General features: G+C 45.8%; 2 protein-coding genes across 6 annotated transcripts in view; one reads left to right on the forward strand and one right to left on the reverse strand.

The window, feature by feature from the left end:
* The window catches only part of FANCD2 (FA complementation group D2), a 96,068-nt gene that overhangs the window by 14,922 nt on the left and 58,917 nt on the right, over positions 1-22,229 (reverse strand). For 4 of the 5 annotated variants that reach the window (XM_058678441.1, XM_058678439.1, XM_012925912.3 and 1 more), the window contains exons 18-32: positions 18,639-18,749; positions 15,003-15,112; positions 11,718-11,778; positions 10,871-10,990; positions 10,371-10,444; positions 9,959-10,105; positions 9,706-9,806; positions 8,906-9,021; positions 7,155-7,263; positions 4,863-4,970; positions 4,526-4,638; positions 3,460-3,603; positions 1,907-2,020; positions 1,119-1,247; positions 884-1,002 (exon numbers count right to left, since the gene is read on the reverse strand). In XM_058678441.1, the coding sequence (XP_058534424.1) occupies positions 884-1,002; positions 1,119-1,247; positions 1,907-2,020; positions 3,460-3,603; positions 4,526-4,638; positions 4,863-4,970; positions 7,155-7,263; positions 8,906-9,021; positions 9,706-9,806; positions 9,959-10,105; positions 10,371-10,444; positions 10,871-10,990; positions 11,718-11,778; positions 15,003-15,112; positions 18,639-18,749 (1,676 nt within the window). Of the gene's footprint in view, positions 1-883; positions 1,003-1,118; positions 1,328-1,877; positions 2,021-3,459; positions 3,604-4,525; positions 4,639-4,862; positions 4,971-7,154; positions 7,264-8,905; positions 9,022-9,705; positions 9,807-9,958; positions 10,106-10,370; positions 10,445-10,870; positions 10,991-11,717; positions 11,779-15,002; positions 15,113-18,638; positions 18,750-22,229 lie in introns of those variants that run through there. The other variant, XM_058678442.1, reaches the window with a different exon arrangement.
* On the forward strand, positions 7,328-7,770 carry LOC101530092 (U6 snRNA-associated Sm-like protein LSm8). The gene has a single exon (XM_036497462.2). It carries the CDS (start codon positions 7,345-7,347, stop codon positions 7,615-7,617), a length of 273 nt encoding a protein of 90 aa, XP_036353355.1. The 5' UTR covers positions 7,328-7,344; the 3' UTR covers positions 7,618-7,770.

Consider the following 22,229-nt stretch of genomic DNA (forward strand, 5'->3'; position numbering starts at 1 on the left):
GGAAGTTCCTGGCTCCTGGCTTTGGATCGGGCCATTGCGGTCACTTGGGGAGTGAATCATTGGACAGAAGATCTTCCTCTCTGTCTCTCCTCCTCTCCATATATCTGACTTTATAATAATAATAATAATAAAAATCTTAAAAAAAAAACACATTCAAGTGGTATCAATTCCAGTTCTTGGAAAGATCAAATAGGGCCAGGTACTTACAAGACTGGACTACACCCTAGGCCCAACGCCACGATCAGTAAACAAGCAAAAGCAGCAACTTGCCATGCCAGCCTCAGCCCCAAACTTGAAACAGAGATTCTCCACTAACCTGTTCTCTTCACGGTCTCTACAGAAAGCATTGTAGGAGCCAGTGTGATGGCTCGATTAGCTAATTCACTGCTTGTAAGTGCCAGAAGCCCATATGGGCATGGGTGCGTGTTCCAGCTGCTCTACTTCCTATCCAGCTCCCTGCTTATGGCTTGGAAAACCAGTGGAGGATGGCCCAAAGCTTTTGGACCCTGAACCCATATAGGATACCTGAAAGAACCTTCAGGCTCTTGGCTTTGAATTGGCTCAGCTCCAGCTATGGGGCCACTTGAGGAGTGAACCAGCGGACAGAAGATCTTTTTGTTAATCCTTTTCTTTGTAAATCTGCCTTTGTGGTGGAGGCTTTTTTCCCATAGGAAACAGAATCAGATCACACCTGATATGTTCACTGATCAATAAGTAACCTGATTCGTCAAATGGTTTAACAACACCTAATCCACAAGACCATGGGATGCAAGACGTTCCATGTGGTTTGGGCGTCGTCTTCTCCATCTCATTCCCTTGATGACTGTCAAGTAAAAGCATGCATACACACATTTCCATGTAACCACACTTCCTATTCACTCACCAAGCGAAAAGTCCATGGAATATCTGTAGCAGCCTGTGGTAGCAGGAAGACATAAGATGGTACTCCTGACCTTTCGTTGCTGAGCCATCAACTACATCACAGTTGTCAGGAGCTAAGCACTAAAAAGAATGGTTTTAGAGTAAGTGCTTCAGTAACTGCTTTTCTTCGTCCCAAGGAAACCTCATGTTTATCTGGCAAAACCTGGGTTTTACTGAGCGTAAGACCATCTTCTCACCTGAAAATAGTTGTGAATGTTCTCCAGGTGGTTACACATTGGGGTCATCAGCCGAACAACAGAGTGAGCTATTTCCTGGGCAGATCTCTGGTGGAGATGGGAGAATCCAACCTTCCGGCTTCCTTTACTCTATGAGAAAACCAGAGTGATGAGGAGAGTTGCCAGGCAGCTTCTCTGAAATGAAGAGTTTCCTATGGAGTTGAGTCAAACTGACGTCACCAGGGAAGTACAGACAACTGGGCTGCCTAAGAACACACTGTGACAAAGGGATAACTTTCCATTTTGCATGAATAGTGAGTCAGAACTCCATCCGATGGAGAAGCACAGATCCAGACGTAGCTCACATATAGGGAGAAGACAGACACTGAGTACCAAGAAGACACCATGAAGTAGGGAGCTATATTCATATGTAAATACTTGTATATAGATACAAATATGAACTATTCATGTTGTATTCTTTACAAAGCCTAGCAACTTCCCCGGAACCAGGTGCATGTCTATTCCTTCTGGGCCATGCAAGGTGCCGACCCTCTGGGCAGACAGTCACCACACCAACTCTCAAAGACAGGTTTCATTTGGGGCATATAATAATGAAAACTGAAGCAAAGAATAGGATTCAGGAATGCCAGGATATTTAGGAATGAATTTCTTGTCTGCTTCAGAGTTTCTTTCTAAGGGAAGTGAGAGTGCCAATGGGATGGCCACAGTGCCACTTAGTGACCTAAACGCAATGAGTTAAAATGACACGTTCCTCACCACTTGTTTCCACAGCTGCTGGCCTCACTAACCTTGAAGAAAGGGACTCTCTTGGCAACAGGTGTCAGTACATTCTCCAGCTTCTGGGAGAGATCTTCCAGCAAGAACAGCAGCTCAGGGGGCCCAAGCTGTAGAACCTCTGTCGCCTGTCACAGAGAAGAAAAGGGAAACTCCAGCTGAGTCTTGGTCATTTGGAGGTACACGTCATATTTACCCTTTCCACTGAGCAAACACTCTGACAGAATCAAAAAGGAAAATTTTAGCTCATGAAGATGCCATTCTAAGAAAAAAAAAAAGATGCCGTTTAAATCTGCCAATTGATCAAAAATTTATTTTTATTTATTTTAATTTTTAATGGAAAGATTTACAGAGAGAATGAGAGACAGAGACAAAACTCTCCTATGTACTGGTAGAACAGGCAGGGGAAATGAACTGGAGACCACGTGGGATGCAGGTCCCAAAGACAGCAGTTTTATTCACTATATCACAACACTGGCTCTCCAATCTATTTTTTTTTCTTTTGCAAAATTCCTTATCAAAAGCTGTTTTATTTTTATTTGGGAAGGGGGCAGTGTTGTGGTATAGCAGGTAAAGTTGCCTCCTGTGGGTGCTGGTTTGAGACCAGGCTGCTCCATTTACAACCCAGCTCCCTGCTAAGGCACCTGGGAGGGCAGTAGAGGACGGCTCAAGAGTTTGGGCCCCTGCACTCACAACAAAGACCTGGAGGAAGCTCCAGGCTCCTGGCTTCAGCTTGGCCCAACCCCGACCATATCAGCCATCCGGGGAGAAAACCAGAGTATGGAAGATCTCTCTCTGTCTCTCCCATTCTTGGTAACTCTGCCTTTCAAATAAATAAAGCAATTGTTTTCACATTACTTTCTCTGTGAAAGTAATCTCTACTCTCTTTCATAATACCTTCCTCATCAACATTTCAGTTACATGGTTCACACCATTAACGCAGAACACGCCATCAACAGTAGACCCACTCATTACTTCGACTTCCCCTGCCAGGTTAGCAGCCGCTGGAAGGCAAGCACCATGCTGAATACTACTGAGGGTCTAATTAGTGACACACAGAGAAAAGCACCCATTGGGTACTAAATGTCATAAGAACGTGACAAAAATAATGCTCACCTACAAAAGTAACATAGGCACTTTATTTTTAATACCCTGAAGGTAAGCATCACTGTCTAATACATTACAAAAACAAATATCAGTAATGAGGGTGGGAGTTTAGCCTAGTGGTTAAGATGCCTACGAACCACATCAGAGTACCTGGGTATAGACCTAGCCCTGGCCAACTCCAGGAACTAGAGTCCTGCCAGCCACATGGGAGACAGCGCCTAGCTTCTGTCTTTGGCCCTAAGACAGCCTCAGCCACTACAGACATTTAGATAGTAAAGTAACAGACAGGAGGCTGTCTCTTTCAAAGAAATACACTGGTTAATGAATTAATGTAACAAACCCAGTAGGATAAAGGCTTGCGAAGTCAGAGTCTATCTGAATGCCACAGTGCTCTTTGCCACAACAGAGTGAGGACACTTTTCAAAGAAGGTAGGTACTGAGATTTCAACCTGTCACTTACTTCGGTGTGCAACTCGGTATCTAAGATGGATTTGGTCACTAGTCCACAATGCAGAACAGAGAAGACCTCAATGTCCAGTTCTCGGAAAAAGGTACGGTAATTGTGCAGGGACACTGCCAGCTTCCCTTCCTTCCCCATAGATTCCTGGGTGAAAAGCAACAGTCACCAAGAAAGCAAATGCATCTATATTAACCTATTTTTAAGCTAGATTTCAGGGTAAACATGTATTCATTCAACGCAAACAGTTAAATTTCCATCGCATTTCCACCTTCCTTTCACCCAAATCCCTGAACATGTCTAAAGCAAAGTACTTAATTTGGCAGGGTGATGAGGGTCACACACAAGACCCCAGCTGGCTTCCACTGCAGGGTCAGTTGCCCAAGTCACAGCACAATGCTTCGTGACACATATCTGTGATTTTACAGCCAAGATGATCTGGCTTCACAGGCTCAAACACTTACTTCCTCTGTGACTTGTAACAGCTCACTCTTTCCGGTCCAAGCTTTCTTGTCGATTACATAAATGTGCATATTAATAATATACTAACACTTGGGTCTTTAGGAGGATCAGAGAAGCAATAAATAATAAACATACAATTTGGAAAAGTAAAAAGCAAACAAACAAAAAAATTGGGATACATGTGGTCCAGCCAATTCCACAGCACATGGACTCTCTAGTGTGACATGGACAACGTTCCCAGCAAGGGAACTGCTGCTGATCCAATGCCAAACTACACCACACATTCCTATCATTTGAGTTCACTGAGAAGTTCGTTAATAACCAAGGTCCAAAAGATAAAAGAGGCTAAAACAAATGTACATAAAGCAGCACGCTCAGACAAAACTTGTTAATTGCTATAAGACAGATTTCAAAAAGCTGTTAGGGGGCAAAAAGGCACTAAAGCATTCAAAAACATTACAGAAAAATAAAGTGTGTGGCAGAGGTAAGAGCTCAAGAGCCTGAGAGAATGCCCCATCTTTTTTTTTTTTCCTAAGATGCAGGGATGGAGCCCGGGCATCCCCGGATCCCCCGCGCAGCGCAGCGTCCTGAACGCCATGATGACTACCTTGTCCGGCTGGCTTTTGCTGGAAGGTGCAGGGCCATACTCGGAACTATCCTCCTTTGGAACTGAATCACAAGACAGCTTGCTGTCATCTGCTTTTTGTTGTTTCTTTTCTCCTTATATTTCAAAAGAGAAAAGTGATGTGAATAATGAATAATCACACATTGTCCTGAGGAGACTGCTCAAGGAAAGGTAGCTTTGTAACTCTAAATGATGGCACATTTATTAGCTTGCTAAAGAAGGCTTCATTTACGTAATCTCTCCAACTACTTAATAAAACCTTTCAGGTTAATTCAGAAGGTTCATCATTCACAGTACAAGAAGAAAAGAACATACTCACCTTTCTTTTCTTTTTTTCTGAGTTTGGCAGAAACAGTAGTAGTGCTACGAGGAACATCTAAAGTTTCCAAGTCAAAGTTTGCAGGGGGAGGAATGTAGTCAGGGGTGACTGAAACACAGACAGGTACCAGATCGAGTCACTCTAAGGGCAGAGCCCTGGGAGCTGCGCATGGCACTGACCCGCAGACTAAAAACCAGGAACATGCCCAAGTGCAGAGTGAGGTTTTGTAAAATACATTCCCATCATCTGACAGGGTAAAACAGAGGACCACCTCCTTAGTGACTGAAAATGACCAGCAAAGTATAGAGCCTTTCCAAGGAACCATGCAAGATAAACCAGTCAGATAAGGACTAAAACCAATCTAATTTATACCAATATTTAATCATTAATATGATATACACAATTACTTTATGTCATGAAAGCTTATCAATAAACACACTGTGGGCCAGCATCCCATATGGGCGTCAGTTTGTGCCCCAGCTGTCCCATGCCCAATTCAGCTCCCTCATGGTCTGGGAAAGCAGTGGAGAATGACCTAAAGCACTTGGGCCCCTGCACCCACTTGGGAGATTTGGAAGAGAACTGGCCCAGATCTGGCCTCTAAGGACATGTGTGGAGTTGGTCAATGGATGCAACATCTCCACCTCATTCAAGCAAAACAAATACATCTTTTAGAAACATAAACATGAGCCTGGTGCGGTAGTCCAGCAGCTGAACTCCTCGCCTTGAAAGTGCCGGGATCCCATATGGGCACCAGTTCTAATCCAGGCAGTCCCGCTTTCCATCCAGCTCCCTGTTTGTGGCCTGGGAAAGCAGTCGAGGAAGGCCCAAAGCCTTGGGACCCTGCACCCGTGTGGGAGACCTGGAGGAGGCTCCTGACTTCAGATCGCCTCAACAGCAGCCGTTGTGGCCACTTGGGGAGTGAAACAGCAGACAGAATCTTCCTGTCTGTTCTTTCAGTAAATCTGACTTTCCAATCAAAATGAAATAAATAAAATAAATAAATAAATAAGCACTGTAAATTTTCCTTTATTTGAAAAGCAGAGGCAGAAATAAACAGAAAAACTTACAAAGAACTTCTATTCACTGGTTTATTCCCCAAGTGCCTTCAACAGCACAGATGGGCCAGGCTGAGGCCAGGAGCCTGGAACCTAACCTGGGTTACTGCTTGGGTGCGAGTGATCCAAGCCTTCATCTATCACCACTCCCTCCCAGGGTGCACATTAGCAGGAAGCTGGAACATGAGGTGAAGAAGGGCTCAAATCCAGACACCCCAAAACGGGATATGAGCAACCAAGGAAGCATCTTAACTACTGCACTAAAGACTAACCCATTATGGAGAATTATCTCAGATAAGGGCCTACAGAAGGCTCCGAAGATGTGGCCAGAGGTTCCTCAGTTCACATATGGCCCAGAAGGTACCAAGAGGCCTTACACCTGTTCTGGCTCATGACCACATACAGGAGAACAAAGGTCACTCAAGGTTTTGACATGCAAAGTAGCAAAGTATCTTCACAACAGCCTGATAAATGTTTTCTATGCCCTTGAGTTCATTCTCTGTCTGCAGCAACGAGGGCTGGGCCAGGCCAAGTCAGGAGCTGGAACTCCACCTGGGACCCCAGAGGGCTGGTGGAGACCCACTGTTTGAGCCATCCCTGCGTTCCCCACAGGGTGCACAGCAGTAGGAAGGTGCAATCAGAAGAAAGGCACTCTGTCATGGTCTGCAAATGTCTCAAACAGTGCCTTGTCCACTGCACCAGATAATCAACCTTTGATGCTTGCTTCAGTTTTAAGCAGCAAGACCGCTACGGTGCAGGAAGTCAGGGGAGAAAACTCCATACACTCATTACAACCATGCTCAGCAGCCAGGGTTATGGCACAGAGGGGGACTAGGTCCCAAGTGATGCTGGGCAACTATGAGCAATGGTTTGACCCCTGGCTGCTCCATTTCTGCTTCAGCTCCCTGATGCTATGCCCTGGCACAGGAAGAAGGAGCCTGAATGCCTGGGCTTCTGCCACCCAAACGGGACACCTGGATGGAAGTCTGGGCTTTTGGCTTCTGCCTAGCTGACACCTGGCTGTGACAATCATTTGGGGAACAAACCAGTGCATGGAAGATATCTTTCCTGCTCTCTGTAACTCTGCCTTACAAATAACTAAATAAATCTGAAAAAAAGGAACAATGTGCTCACCATACCCCTTACTTAACCCGGAACAGGGGAGAACTGTCGGGGAGCCCAGTTTCTCCGCACTGCCTCGCACAGGCAGCAGGGCAAGCGCGGCAGCCCCTACCTGCCAAGTGCTTCTCCAGGACGTCCTGCAGCTCCACAATGTGCTTCAGCCGGGTGAGCACCTTCCCCTTCATCTCAGGTGATGTCTGCTGGCAGAAGGCACTCACGACCTGCAAAGTGCAAACCAGGCTCTCACATCGCAGGCTGAAGATCTGCACACAGTGGATGCCGCGCCAGCTGCGCCAGGCAGCATGACGTCCACCTTGGAAAACTACATCAACCCAACAGTGGCTGTGATTACCTCGGACGGGAGAATGACTGTGCGAACACGGAAAGGCTTTGACCAGACCATTAACTTGATTTTGAATGAAAGCCATGAACCAGTATTCAGCTCTTCACAGGGAGTAGAACAAGTAGTGCTGGGGTTGTGTATTGTGAGAGGCGACAATGTTGCAGTCATTGGAGAAATTGAAGAAGAGACAGATTCAGCCTTGACTTGGGCAACATCCGGGCAGAACCTCTGAACTCTGTGGCACACTGAGGAAGAGCTGCCTGACTGAACATCTGCAAATCTTTGTACAGAAACTGACTATTCTGAAGATGATGTAGGATTTTTATGAGCATGTAATTGTGATTTGTTGTCATATGTAAATTAAAATATTTCTACCATTTTTTGAAAAAATAAATAAAATCTGCACACAGCATTCCTCCAGAGATGACCGACATGAAAACAGCAGGATGTGTGAGGCTAGCCTGTGATCGACACTGTTCTCAGCTAACAAAGACAACATCCCCGAGTCAAAACACGGAGAGATCTGATGTTCAAGCCCAGTTCTCAGCACGTTCTGCTTACATAACCAGGCAGAACAGCCAGAAAGCACAGACTTCGAGAAAAAAGTTCTATTTGCTTCTTACTACCTATGTGATTTTCACTAATTTTGTAACTAAAGATTTTATTTCTTCAGGCACAAAATGGGAAAGTAGCTGCTAAATGAACTAAAGAATGTAAATAAATTAGCCCAACACTTGGTACAGTGTAAGCATTTAATCAATTTTAATGATTTTGAATTCTCTGTGCTTGAAGTTATGTATTTGAAAAACAAGGACAACATGTGACCAGCCCACATCATTACAAAGCAGGCACTGAATGAGCTCTCTCAAGAACAAACATCCCCTGAGACAACATGTGAGCAGAAAGCGGCAAGGAGGAGACTAAGGAATATGCTCTCAACGTCACGACTGTCGCCGAGCACTATGAGCTCTAAGCAAACTCCATTACCACTTCTTCATCTCCAACAGCCGAGACATTTGTGCACGCCTCATGCTAGGAGCATGTGGCAGCTACAGAGTGGTAAGGTATGGGTCTGGCGTGGTGGCCTAATAGCTAAAGTCCTTGTCTTGCATGCACCGGGATCCCACATGGGCAACAGTTTGTGTCTTGGCTGCTCCACAATTCTCTTCCAGCTCCCTGCTTGTGGCCTGGGAAAGCAGTCAAGGATGGCCCAAAGCCTTGGGACCCTGCACCTGCGTGGGAGACCCGGAAAAGATCCTGGCTCCTGGCTCTGGATCGGCTCAGCTCTGGCCACTGTGGCCACTTAAGTCAATCAGCAGAACGAGGATCTTTCCCTCTTTATTTCCTTCCCTCTGTAAATCTGGCTTTCCAATTATAAAAAAAATTAATATTTACAAAAACAAAGTGTCAAGGGGTAATAGGTAGAGGAGCCCACACAGGTCGGTGAATGATGGAGATTCTTAGGGAGACTTCTGAGAGAAACTACAGACAACAGGTGCACTGTCTCAGTGACCGCTCACCTCGCGGAACCAGTTGATGGTGAGGAACAGGGCTGAGCACGCCAAGGAGCGCTCCTTAGCAGACAGGGCCTCCGGACTCACTCCAGACGCCAGGTCAGGGAGGAAGAGAGGACAGTCTGAAAGAAGAAGAGGCACTCAACTCCCTGTGGTTCAGACAGTGGACGATGGACTCTGCCCTCAGCCGAGCTGTCCTGCAGCTTCTCCCTTGTAACTCCTGGTTCAGACTAAGCTTTGACTTTACCTAAACATTACACAACAGTCAACAAACAAAACTGAGAAGCTTTTGGGCTCGGCGGCATGGCCTAGCAGCTAAAGTCCTCGTCTTGAACGCCCCGGGATCCCATCTGGGTGCCGGTTCTAATCCCAGCAGCACCACTTCCCATCCAGCTCCCTGCTTGTGGCCTGGGAGGGCAGTCAAGGACGGCCCAATGCCTTGGGACACTGCATCCGCGTGGGAGACCCGGAAGAGATTCCTGGTTCCCGGCTTCGGATCGGCACAGAACCGGCCGTTGTGCTCACTTGGGGAGTGAATCATCAGATAGAAGATCTTTCTGTCTCTCCTCCTCTCTGTATATCTGACTTTGTAATAAAAAGAAATAAATCTTTAAAAATTGAGACGTTTTTGAAACAAATCCACAAGCAAGGATCAAGAAACAACATGGAACCAGGGGACAATTAACTGTTAAACTACTTTGCAAAGTTAGAAATTCCTTCCCACATACAGCTCACCTTGATCTGCTCGTTTCCTAAATTTTGTCACACACACAAAAAAACAAAAACCCACGAACTCTATCACATACCTAACAGACCATCAATCTCCTCCAAGTTTCCATTATGTTGTTTCTGCACACAAAGTCTCAGCAACCGGAAATAGGGTGCCAGGCACATTGGCGACACCAATCTGAAGAGCAAAAGTCCATTTTAGCTCTTGCTTTGTAAGCACATCGGTCCACATGCACAGGGAGCCCAGTTTTAATGCAAAATTTTTTTAAGGTTTTTTTTTTCCCCCTGAACAGAACTCTAAGACTCTAAGAATAGAAAGACTATACTGACTTTTGGCCTGATTCCTGCAGAGCACTTTGGGCCCCGTCTTCCGCCAGCTCCTGAGAGAACAGCAGTGGCAACAGGTTGATGACAATCCCATCACCATCACTGTATTCTTCCAGTCCATAAAGAGCTTTCACGGGAAACGGAAAGTCACTGTGGAGAGAACCCAGAATCGGACACCCAAGGCTAAGAGAAACCACAGGAACAAACCAACTTCAAACAAACTGTACAGACAAAAGCTGCAAACCAAGAGAAAGAACAAGCGTGGAATCCTTTAGCTTCTCTGGAGCAGGAGCTACAGGGGAGCCAGGGGAAGAGCAGCCGTGAGAGCGAGTGGTTTTGGCTCAGGTACAGCATATTGAGAAGTTCATTTTAGCTACTGATAGGACTGATGTAACTTCTTCACCCAAACACTCACCCTTCTGGAACAGCACAGAAGTCCACCACAAACGCATCTTGGAAATCATCAAAGATGGTCTGCCCAACCCATTCCTTCAGAAGACAAACGAAAAAGTGTCTAGAACACACATGCCCTAGAGCCCTAGATAAGGTATTAACTTTTCTAAGCCTACGATCCTTCATTTCAAAAGTAAAAACACAAACAAAAATCAATTATACATAGGTCATGATTGTGGGCTAGAAAAGGGATAATGCATCAAATGCGCTCAGCCCAGTGCCTCGTGCCTGGTACAGGAAAGGCTCTTGGCACCATAATCTATCAACATCCTGCTCCCCGTTGCTGTCACAACTGCCACTTCAGCCTCCCAGAAGCTGCAGAGGCCTGAGGCACCCAGAGATGGGGCATGGAGAATGTGCGAGATTTAACAGGTCTCACGGCAGCGAAATTCAGAGAACTTCAGAGGTGGTGGTAAAGCAGCCCTCATGTGCACTGCTGTGAGGAAGGGCACTGGGTCTTACCAGGGCTTTTGGAGCCAGCCTTCCTCGTTGAATCAGGTTGGCAAACTCATCATAATAGAGGGCCGAGGCCTGAGGAGACTTCTCACTACAGGAATGAACCAACTGCAGCAGGGAGGTCACCTGGAATAGCCACAAGATGCACCGTTAGTCCAGCCCCAGCGCGGCCAGCCCTTCCAGAACTCCACCTGCATTCTGACATTCAGCGTTCCCTTCCCAACCTAGCTGGCAGAGCTCCACTTCCCATCCGAGGTTTTTAGGAACCTCCTCACCAGTCCATCTCTTTTCCAATCTCATTCCATGTCATCAGACACAGGCCGCCCACACCCTTTCTCTAAAGCAAGGCTTTGATTGTGCAACTTCTATGTTAGGAAAGTCTTAGGACAATCTGAATAAAGAACGGAATAAAAATGTCTTCCTCTACATTTTTCTCTTCTGTTCTCTTTATCTGAATAGTTTTACTAGGGGATCAAAAGGTTCATAGAAATGGAATTAAAAGTTAAGTTGGTGCAAATGTTTTTTTTGGATCCAAGTAGTTTTCCATACTACGTTTTCCATGACTCTTTTTGAAAACCCTTCGTAGCCCCCACTTTCTGACTATGCACTGATTTGTCCCTACACAGCAATGAACATGCTACCCTTTAAATATAGCACATCTTTCTCCATGAGAATCTGATATTACTTCAGAGACTAGACTGTTTCAGAAATAAATGTAAATTAATCCATCATATTCTATGTGCCAACCACAAAAGCCAGGAATAGAGGAACATACTTTGGAAAAGAAGTCACCAGAGTGGTAAAGAGACAGCGAGGAGAAGCAGCGTGAAGGCTCACGGGTCTAAGGACTCACCTGTGAGCAACACTCACTGCTCGTGTCGGCCAGCCCCTGGGTAAACTGCGAAGGTCCACTTCTAAAAACAAGACCTCAGGTTCATTTTTGTAATGTTTTCTAACAATCAGCAATAAATTTGACAAACCCGTTCTTTCTAAGAGACAGAGCTGGAGGAAAAAAACATGACTGAGGGCATGTGTTCAGTGGTTAGGACGCCTACACTCCTCACGGATGACCACTGTGGATTCCAGCGTCCCGCGAGGCAGTGTTGATGGCTCCAGTGGCTGCCTCCCCCCACCCAGGCGGAGTCGGCTTTGCCCCAGCCCAGCCCAGGCCATGGTAAGCATTTGGTAGATGAGCAAACAGGACCTTCTCCAAGTCTCTTTCTCTAAGCCTCTCAACTAAGTAATAAGCATTTTAAAAATATATATATACATTTATTTGAATAAATGTTTACCAAGTTCTTTGTTCATTTTAAAATCAGGTTATCTGTTACTACTGAAATGTGAGTGATATTTAAAACAATTTTATTCATTTATTTATTTTATCAGAAAGGCAGATATACAGAGAGGAGACGAAGAGGAAGATCTTCCACCTACTGATTTACACCCAAGGTGGCAGCAATGGCCATAGTTGAGCTGATCCGAAGTCAGGAGGCAGGAGACTTTTCAGGGTCTCCAGCATGGGTGCAGGGTCCCAAGGCTATGGGCCGTCCTCGACTGCTTTCCCAGGCCACAAGCAGGGAGCTGGACGGGAAGCTGGATGGGGTGCTGAGATTAGAACTGTTGCCCATATGGGATCCCAGTACATGAAAGGTGAGGACTCTTGCTGCTAGGCTGCCACGCCGGGCTCAAAAAATATTTCTACTTGCAGGGCAGATTGAAAGACAGGAGACAAACCTGGTCCGTTCCCCAAATGTTCACAACAGCTACAACCTAGAGCCAGGAGCCACTGCTGGGGCTCCACTCAGATGGCTCTGGTCCGTCCTCCACTGCTTTCCCAGGCCATAAGCATAGAGCTACAGGTGAAGTGCAGCAGCCGGGACCAGAACCGCATCATATAGGATGCTGGCACTACAAGGGAAACAATTAGCCTGTTTCCAATGAAATTGTTGGACATATGTAGCCAATGGGATGCTGGACTCTCTGACACTGTCTGTACCAGCAATATTGGTGCACACTTAAATAACAAACTGATGGACTTACAACTGCTTATACAGCTCCATACTATTGTAATAATATGGGGAAAATCAGTTAGGGGGTGGGAGTTTGAGTGGGGGGAATCCCAGACCCTATGGAATTGTACCATAAAATTCAAAACAAAAAAAAATTTTTTTCAGGAAACAGAAAAAAAGAATTACCTGTTGAGTCAATGCATCAGCCCCCGACAAATACGTAGTTTTTAAACTGCACGAGGCTTGAAGGACTATTTACTGGTCACAAAAGTGTGAATCAGAACAAGGGACATCTATTTTTCTATATTTAAGTGCAAATTAAATAAGTAACAATAAGAAATACTTCTTAGTGCACACTTTGTGCTGGGCATTGCTCTAACCACTTAGTACTCTTAATAATTTTGTAAAGCAAACATTATCATCTATGTTTTACAGATATGAGACTATAGGCTAGCCATTCAGCTAGCAAACCACGGCGCCAGCATTCAGTTCCCCGGGCAGGCATCACAACTGCAGGAATCAAACTCTTCGGCAGGAAAGCACGCAGCCTCTCTGCTATCACTAACACTGACTGCAGGAATCAAACTCTTCGGCAGGAACCAGGCAGCCTCTCTGCTATCACTAACACTGACTGCAGGCCCGGCATGACGGCTCCAGTGCTTGACCTTCAAGCACTGCGATCCCAGGCGCTGGTTCTTGTCCTGGCTGCTCCACTTGCAATCCACTTGCCTGCTTGAGGATGTCCCAAGTCCTTGGAACCCAGTACCTGCGTGGGAGACCCAGATGAAGCTCCTGCCTCCTGCCTCTGGATCAGCTCAGCTCTGGCCATTACAGCAGGGAATGTACCAGCAAATTGAAAACCATTCTCTCTGTCTCTCTTTTTAACTTTGGCTTTACAAAAAAAATAAATGAATCTTAAAACACACACACACATACACACCAACAACAACACTGATTGTAAAGATGTTTACTGGCATCTCAGGAATTTGTGACAAATAATTTCTGAGGAATATAAATGAAGAGGTGTTGCAAGCTTAGTCCCCAGCTCCAAGGTAACATACAATCAAGCTTCTTTATCTTAACATTTACTTATTTAGGGTCTGGCGTGGCAGCCTATTGGCTAAATCCTTGCCTTACATGCGCCATTATCCCATATGGGCGCTGGCTCATATTGCGGTTGCTCCACTTCCCTTCCAGTTTCCTGCTTGTGGCCTAGGAAAACAGTTGAGGATGGCCCAAGGCCTTGAGACCCTGCACCCACACAGCCAACCCAAAAGAAGCTCCTAGCTTCGGATTAGCTCAGCTCTGGTTGTTGTGGTTACTTGGGGGAGTGAACCAGTGCATGAAAGATCCTTCTGTCTTGGCTTCTCTGTTAATCTGACTTTCCAATCAAAATAAAAAAATCTTAAAAATTTTTACTTATTTATTTGAAAGGGTTACACAGAGAGGAGAGACAGGGAGAGGTTTTCCACCTATTGGTTCATTCTCCAGATGTCTACAATGGTCACGGCTAGGCTAGGCCAAAGCCAGGAGCCAGATTCAGCCAGGTCCCCAACGTGGGTGACAGGGACCCAGGTACCTGGGCTATCCGGTGCTGCTTTTCCCAGCCCATGAGCAGAGGGTGCATTGGAAGTGCAGCAGCTGGGACTCAGCCAGCGCTCATATGGGATACGAGTGCTGCACGTGGTAGCTTTCCCTACTCTGCCACAACACCAGCTCTTACAGAGCTTCTTCAGATGATACAACAGTGGCATCCAAGGGCGAGAAAGATGTAATCCACAAGACAGGCTTTCTTCGAATCAAAGATGGAAATTTGTCACAAGATCATAGAAATGTACATTGTCTAATTCCTAAGTTAGGAGCATATATAGAAAAATCTATTGCAGAAGAAATAAAGTCATCCTTTTGTGGAAAGAATTCTAGAACTTTACCTCTGGGAAATCCTAGTTTGGAATTATCAGGCTATAAAAACTACAATCACAATTCTGAACAAATCATAACTAGACACTGACAAGATCAGAAGGGAACAGCCAAGTCACACAGTCCCATCTATGATGCTAACCTGACGCCGATTCAACAACACTGCATTGAGCCTGAGCCACAGAAGACAGTTAGCATTTAACGTGTACCTGTCTGCAGCCATGATGCCAACCATAGTGACGGCGCCGATAATGCCAATGAGTTTGTACTTGAACAGGGTGCTGGAGAGCTGCTTCCGTACGACCAGGTGCAAGTCATCCTGGAGCAAGAAGACAGTGACTCAGAACAGGAATGTTACACTGGAACAACCAGAGAGTCTGTAGGCTGGGAAGATGGGAAAGATCTTACCACTTACTAACTGGATGGACTGTAAAGAATAATTGTTTCATTCTTGAGTCTAAATTTTCCCATCTACAAAATGGGAAAAGCCTCTTAACCATTTGACAACTTAGGAAAAACTAGAGCAGTCCCTGGCACATGCCATACGTTCAACAGTAACAGCTATTAGTATTGTAGAGGTTGCTCTATCACTATATGAGAACCACTAAAATGTTAGTTGCCTAGCTAAAACACTGACATTTTTAAAAGTAGTTCAGCATAAATTTCAACCATGGAAACAAAAGACTTGGACTTGAAAAACTGCAAAACATTGATGACATGAATAAAGGACTTTAATAAATTAAAAGATGTGAAATGAAAATATTAACTGATTGGAGACTTAGGTATTATTAAGATGATGACACAACAATGCATACTACTCAGAGCAATTCAACAAAATACTCACAAAACATCAAGAATATTTTTTGCAGAAACAGAAAAACCCATTACAAAAACTCATATGGATTTTCAAGGAATCTCAAACAGTCAAACCAATCTTGAAAAGCAATTAAATTGGGGAAGCTCATACTTCATGATTTAAAAATGACTATAAAGTCATAGTAATCAAAACAATACAGTTCAGCCCAGTGCTATTATAGCCTAGGGCCTAAATCCTCGCCTTTTACAGGGATCCCATATAGACGCCAGTTTCTATTCCAGCTGCTCCACCTCCCATTCAGCTCCTTGCTTGTGGTCTGGGAGGACACTACAGGATGGTACCCATGTGGGAGACCCTGACAGAGTTCCTGGCTCTTGGCTTTGGATTGGCTCAGCCCCAGCTATTGCGGCTACTTGGGAAGGAAATCACTAGATTATAGACCTTTTCTTTTTCTCCTCTCTGTGTATCTGCCTACCCAATAAAAATAGGTAAATCTTAAAAAAAAAAAAAAAAATCACAGTGCAGGATGGCCATGAAGACACACAGAGAGATGAACAAGAGTCAGGAGTCTAGGAGTTTAACCACTACGCTATCACACCAGGCCCAGGAGTCTAGGAGTAAGCTTCCATATATGATCAACTGATGTGACAAGGGCGCCGACACTACAGCAGAAGGAAAGGGCGATACTGTAAACAACCTGACACCTTCCCATAGAAGACAATAAGAGAGAACCTGCATGACCTTGGAATTGGCAATGGTTTCTTACAAACACAAACACACAAGCCACAAGAGAAAGCGAGTAAAAAGACAACGAACAAAACAGGAAAAAATATCCACAAATTACTATGTGCTAGAGATTAACCTGCAGAACAGAAGAACTCAACAAAAACAAAAATTCAACTAAAAACATGATCAAAGGACAATAATACACACTGTTCCAAAGAAGATATAAAGGGCCCAGTGCAGTAGCCTCACAGTTGAAGTCCTCACCGCACACGTGCGGGGATCCTATAGGGTGCGGGTTCTAATCTCGACAGCCCTCATTCCCATCCAGCTCCCTGCTTGTGGCCTGGGAAAACAGAAGAGGACAGCCCAAAACATTGGGACCCTGCACCCACGTGAGACCCTGAAGAGGCTCCTGGCATCAGATTGGCTCAGCTCTGGCCATTGCAGCTGTTGGGGAGCAAATCAATGGACGGAAGATCTTACTCTCTGTCTCTCTTCCTCTCTGTATATCTGACTTTCAATCAAAACGTATAAATCTTTAAAAAAAAAAAAAGATACAGAAACGGCCCACCATGATCAACATCACTGTCACTCTGGATATGGCTTTAATATCCACAATGATGATAATTCCAAATGGGAAAAACACTGATGGCAGGAATGTAAAACTGGTATACTTCAAATCCATATCAGTTTGTTGTTCTTGGAGGTGTTAAACCAAACCAATACTGGCAGACTAGTTTACATAAGCAATAGTATTCAGCTAGTCAAAAGGCAGAGATGACTCAAACGTCCACCAGTGGATGAGAAATAAAAAACACGTGCTACACTTATCTGTGGTAAACACACACTGTAACAGGACACATTTGTAATACAACGAGGACTAAAGATGTCTTTGTAAGTATGACACATGATTAAAATTATTCCTTGTTTAGTTCTGACAGGCCCCATTACAAAGATGAAGCTGAAAAGCTTCCCAACTAAGCCAGAAACAAAAGCACAGTATTCCACTTACGTGAGGCACATAACAGACAAATTCACACAAAGTAGAATAGAGATGATCCAGTGTTGGAGAAGATGGGAAAGTACATTCTGCTGAGTGGACACACATTTTGGGCTGTGACAATGTCTTGGAGATGGTTACAAAACATTGTGAATACACTTAATGCAACTGAACTAAAAACTTGAGATAAAGTGGTAAATTTTGTGTCATATACATTTTATCATTATCCAAAAACAAAATAAAAAAAGAACCAGGTTTCTCTTACTGAAACAAAGCAACCTCCAGAGACCGTCACTAAAATCAGATGTGCAGCCAGAAAGGGCGGGGGGGTTAAGGCAGCAGTCAGAACCTCTGACAGCAGAAGGCAGGGATCCTCCCAGAAGGACCTGCAAGAAGTCACGTTCTCACCCCAAACCCGCTACATTTTGTTTTCTTCTTTTTTCTTTTTTAAGGTTTTATGCATTTTTATTGCCAAGTCAAATATACACAGAGGAGGTGAGACAGAGAACATCTTCTGTCTGTTGCTTCACTCCCCAAGTGACTGCAACGGCCGGTGCTGCGTCGATCCGATGCTGGGAACCAGGAACCTCCTCCACGTCTCCTACGTGGGTGCAGGGTCCCAAGGCCCTGGGCTGTCCTCAACTGCTTTCCCAGGCCACAAGCAGGGAACTGGATGGGAAGCGGGACCGCCAGGACTAGAACCAGCGACCATATAGGATCCCAGCGCATTCAAGGCAAGGATTTCAGCTGCTAGGCCACCGCACCAGACTCACATTTTGTTTTAATAGAAGGGGATGGTTGATAAAAGCCACATTCCAGGACAGATTAATCCCACCAAAGCAATCCGAGTTATGACATCATCCCACCAAAGCAATCCGAGTTATGACATCATCCCACCAAAGCAATCTGAGTTATGACATCATCCTGACCTTCCTGCTTGTCCCTCTAGCTGACCTGCTCATGAATGCTGCTCATTAAGAAATGCAAACCCAGAGGAAATTCATGTTCCTCACGAACCAGGGGAGTCAGGAGTCCCCTGTGCACTCAGAGCAGAATCTGAGGGTTTTTCTCATTCCGTTCCATGGCTGGCTGAGCTCAATCCCATCTCCAGCCTAGGACCAAGCTGAAAGGACAGATGAGCTCATCCAGCTCTCAGAGCTGGGTCACAGTACCGGCTGAGTGCAGCGTGCGAGGACACAGTGCTGAAAGCATGGCTCCATGCTCTCCACCACTGCTCCGGGTTCCGTGACTCGGCCTGGCCAACTCAAGGAGGGTCAGAGCAGTCGCAGCACATGACCTCACCTGAATGTGGCTGCCCAAGTTCTGCTGCTTCCTGAAGGCCAGGGTGCTGAGAATGTAGAAGAGCTTCCGGATCTGCTCAGGGGACATATTATCCAGATAATCTAAAATGCCCTGAGAAGGAAAAAACACAAAAACCACATGAGTCACTAACATTTTCCCCCTACAAGTCAAAAAACACCAATCTTCACTGCAGGTGTCAGGTGCAGTGGTAAGACACCCCTAAGAACATGCACACACAGGCTTTTGGAGAGGGAAGCAGTACACACAGGATCCCTGTCTCTTAGCCTTTAAAATAAATAGGGTCTGGCGCAGTAGCCTAGCGGTTAAAATCCTCGCCTTGCAAGCACCAGAATCCCATATGGGCCATTGTGGCCTAGGAAAGCAGTTGAAGATGGCCCAAAGCCTTGGGACCCTGCACCTGCACAGGACACCCTGAAGAAATTCCTGGCTCCTGGCCTCAGCTCAGCTCAGCTCCGGCCATTGCAGCCCCTTGGGTAGTGAATCAACAGATGCAAGATTTTTGTCTCTCCTCTCTGTATGTGTGACTTTTGAAAAACAAATCTTTAAAAACAAGTAAATAAGTAAATAAATAAATAATTAGATAAATCTAACTTAACCAGAGACAAGCAAGGACTGTCGAGATGATGATATGGCTGCTTCTCTGTGCCCTGAACGCAGGCCCAGGCTTCAGTTACCACTGCCTCTGTCGTCCCTGGGCTCTTCCAAGCTCTCCACACTCCCTAACGGACAGGCTCCTCGGCGAGCACACAGTCCCAGCACCACCAGGCACATCCTACCGCTTACTCTGACCTTTCCAGCGCCTATGCCACAGTGATTCACTCTACATATCTAGAAAGAACCAACAAGCACACTATTCATATTTTGGTTTGGGAATTTGCCTCAGCTTTGCCTTTGTTCTTTTTTTTAATTAGCTATTTTTATAGGAAAGGCAGATTTACAGAGAAGGAGAAACAGAAGAATCTTGTGTATGCTGGTTCACTTCCAAATGCCTGCCATGGCTTGAGTTGAACCTATTTGAAGCTAGGAGCCAGAAGCTTCTTCTGGGTCTCCCATGCAGATGCAGGGTCCTGAGGCTGTAGACAATCCTCTACTGCTACAGCAAAGTAGCTGGAAAGGAAGTGCAGCAGTGGGGACAAGAACTGTCACCATGTGGGATCCCAGCAACTGCAAGGCGAGGATTTAACCACTAGCCTATTGTAACGCACCAGGCCCCCGCTTTGTCTTTTAGAACCTTGCTACCTTCCAAAGCTGGGCTGAAAATGAAGAAAGCTTGGTAAATCCTTACATTAACTGAAAAATCTCTTAGTTTGCTTCATCTCCACTTTCCTTTTCAGCCAACAAATAATCTCAAGCCACCTCATCAAACTTCACCTTCCAGGATACCATCCTTTCCCTCCACACATTTCTTTTCTTCCTCCCCTCAAGACTCCTTTACGATGATGCAATCCCAGCGTCGGCAGCCTCAAGGCAGTGCTCTGGAGCAAGGCCCTTGCTAGCCAAAGAGCACTGTTCCCTCAGAGGTCTCCAGAGGAGTGCACACTGCCACAGCCAACGGCCTCGATCCCATTCATCCCCTAAGGCACCACCACTGTGCACAACTCTCACCGGTGCAGCTCGCCCTCTTGGACTCTGGCTACCCAACACCCTTCACGTCATTCTTGCTCCAGTCTTCTCATTTCCTGAGTGGATTCCACTTCCTCCTGGCAGTTAGCTTCCACATGCTCACCATTTCAGAGCTCTTAGGCCTCTATCACCTTCTGCCTCACCTGTGCTCACACCTAAAGGGCTACGAATCCCCATACCCAATCCCACACTGCATGTACTCATTCAGCAAGAACCTGCAATTTCCCAACCCTCCTCACCCACTCACATACATATGTTCCCATATGAAATTACAACACGAGCTCCAGGCTGTTTTTGTAAACTCAGAAAACATCACAACAAACCCACTAGCACTCAAAGATGAGAAACCTGAACTTGGTTGTTGACTCTCATTCCTATAAAATCTTGACAGGCTAATTTATAAAAATATATTCTATTTGTATTGAAAAAGGAGACCCACATAGAGAAGGAGAGACAGAAATATCTTCAGTCTGCTGGTTAACTACCCAATGGCCACAACAGCCAGAGCTGAGCCAATTCAAAGCCAGGAGCTTCTTCTAAGTCTCCCACAGGGACGCAGGGTTCCATGGTTTGGACCATTGTTCTCTGCTTTCCCAGGTCATCAGCAGGGAGCTGGATGGGAAGCAGAGCAGCTGGGACATGAACTGGCACTCATATGGAATCCCGGTGCTTGAACTGGGTTACTAGCCAACTGAGCCACTGTATAGGGCCCCAGGTTAATTCTGATACCATCCTGTTTCTCCCGTCATCATTTCTTCTCTATCCCGATGACTCTAATTTTGTCCCTTACTCTGACTCCCTTGGACGATTTTCATGGTCTCCAATCCAACAACACACAACCTAGAATTATCTTTCAAGGTACAGATTCATTAGGTCACCTCCCTTGAACAATCTGCAACAATCCCAACGGTTTCTAACATGCAGCTGAGGCGCCAGCTGAGATATAGACACCAGTTGCAATGACAGCATCCCATGAGCATCAGTTCCACTGCCTCCACTTCCAACCCAGCTCCCAGCCAACAGCCTAGAAAAAGCAGAAGACAGACCGAGTGTTTGGGCCTCTGCCACCCATGTGGGAGATCCCAATGAAAACCCCAGACTCGGGCCCGGCGGCGTGGCCTAGCGGCTAAAGTTCTCCCCTTGAACGCCCCGGGATCCCATCTGGGTGCCGGTTCTGGTCCCGGCAGCTCCACTTCCCATCCAGCTCCCTGCTTGTGGACTGGGAGGGCGGTCGAGGACAGCCCAAGACTTTGGGACACTGCACCCGCGTGGAAGACCTGGAGGAGGTTCCTGGACCCGGCATCGGATCGGCACGCACCGGCCCGTTGCGGCTCACTTGGGGAGTGAAACATCGGACGGAGGATCTTCCTCTCTGTCTCTCCTCCTCTGTGTATATCTGACTGTAATAAAATAAATAAATCTTTAAAAAAAAGAAAAAGAAAGAAAACCCCAGACTCCAGCTTTGTGCCTGCTTCAGGCATGGCTGTTGTAGCCACCTAGAGGAATGCAGCAATGGGTAGAAGATGTCTCCTTGACTTTCCTCTTTCAAAAAAATTAACACATCTTGGTCCCAGTATGATGACCTGGCAGCTAAAGTCCGCCTTTACCAGCTGGGATCCCATATGGGTGCCAGTGCTAATCCCGTCAGCCTCGCTTCCCATCCAACTCCCTGGTTGCAGCCTGGAAAAGCACTCAAAAACGGTCCAATGCCTTGGGACCCTGCACCCACGTAGGACACCTGAAAGAAGCTCCTGGCTCCTGGTTTTGGATAGGCTTAGCTCCAGTTGTTGCAGTCACTTGGGGACGTGAATCATAGGATGGAAGATCTTCCTCTCTCTCTCCTCCTGTCTGTGTATCTGACTTTGTAACAAAAATAAACAATACTATAAAAAATTTTTTTTTGAATCTTTAAAAATAAATGAAATTGAAAATAGTGTGGGGGGGGGC

This window comes from Ochotona princeps, chromosome 21, assembly GCF_030435755.1.
Source record: "Ochotona princeps isolate mOchPri1 chromosome 21, mOchPri1.hap1, whole genome shotgun sequence".
Lineage (NCBI taxonomy): Eukaryota > Metazoa > Chordata > Mammalia > Lagomorpha > Ochotonidae > Ochotona > Ochotona princeps.

Coding starts and splice junctions, on each gene's coding strand:
- LOC101530092 (XM_036497462.2), top strand. CDS start 7,345: ATGACGTCCACCTTGGAAAACTACATCAACCCAACAGTGGCTGTGATT.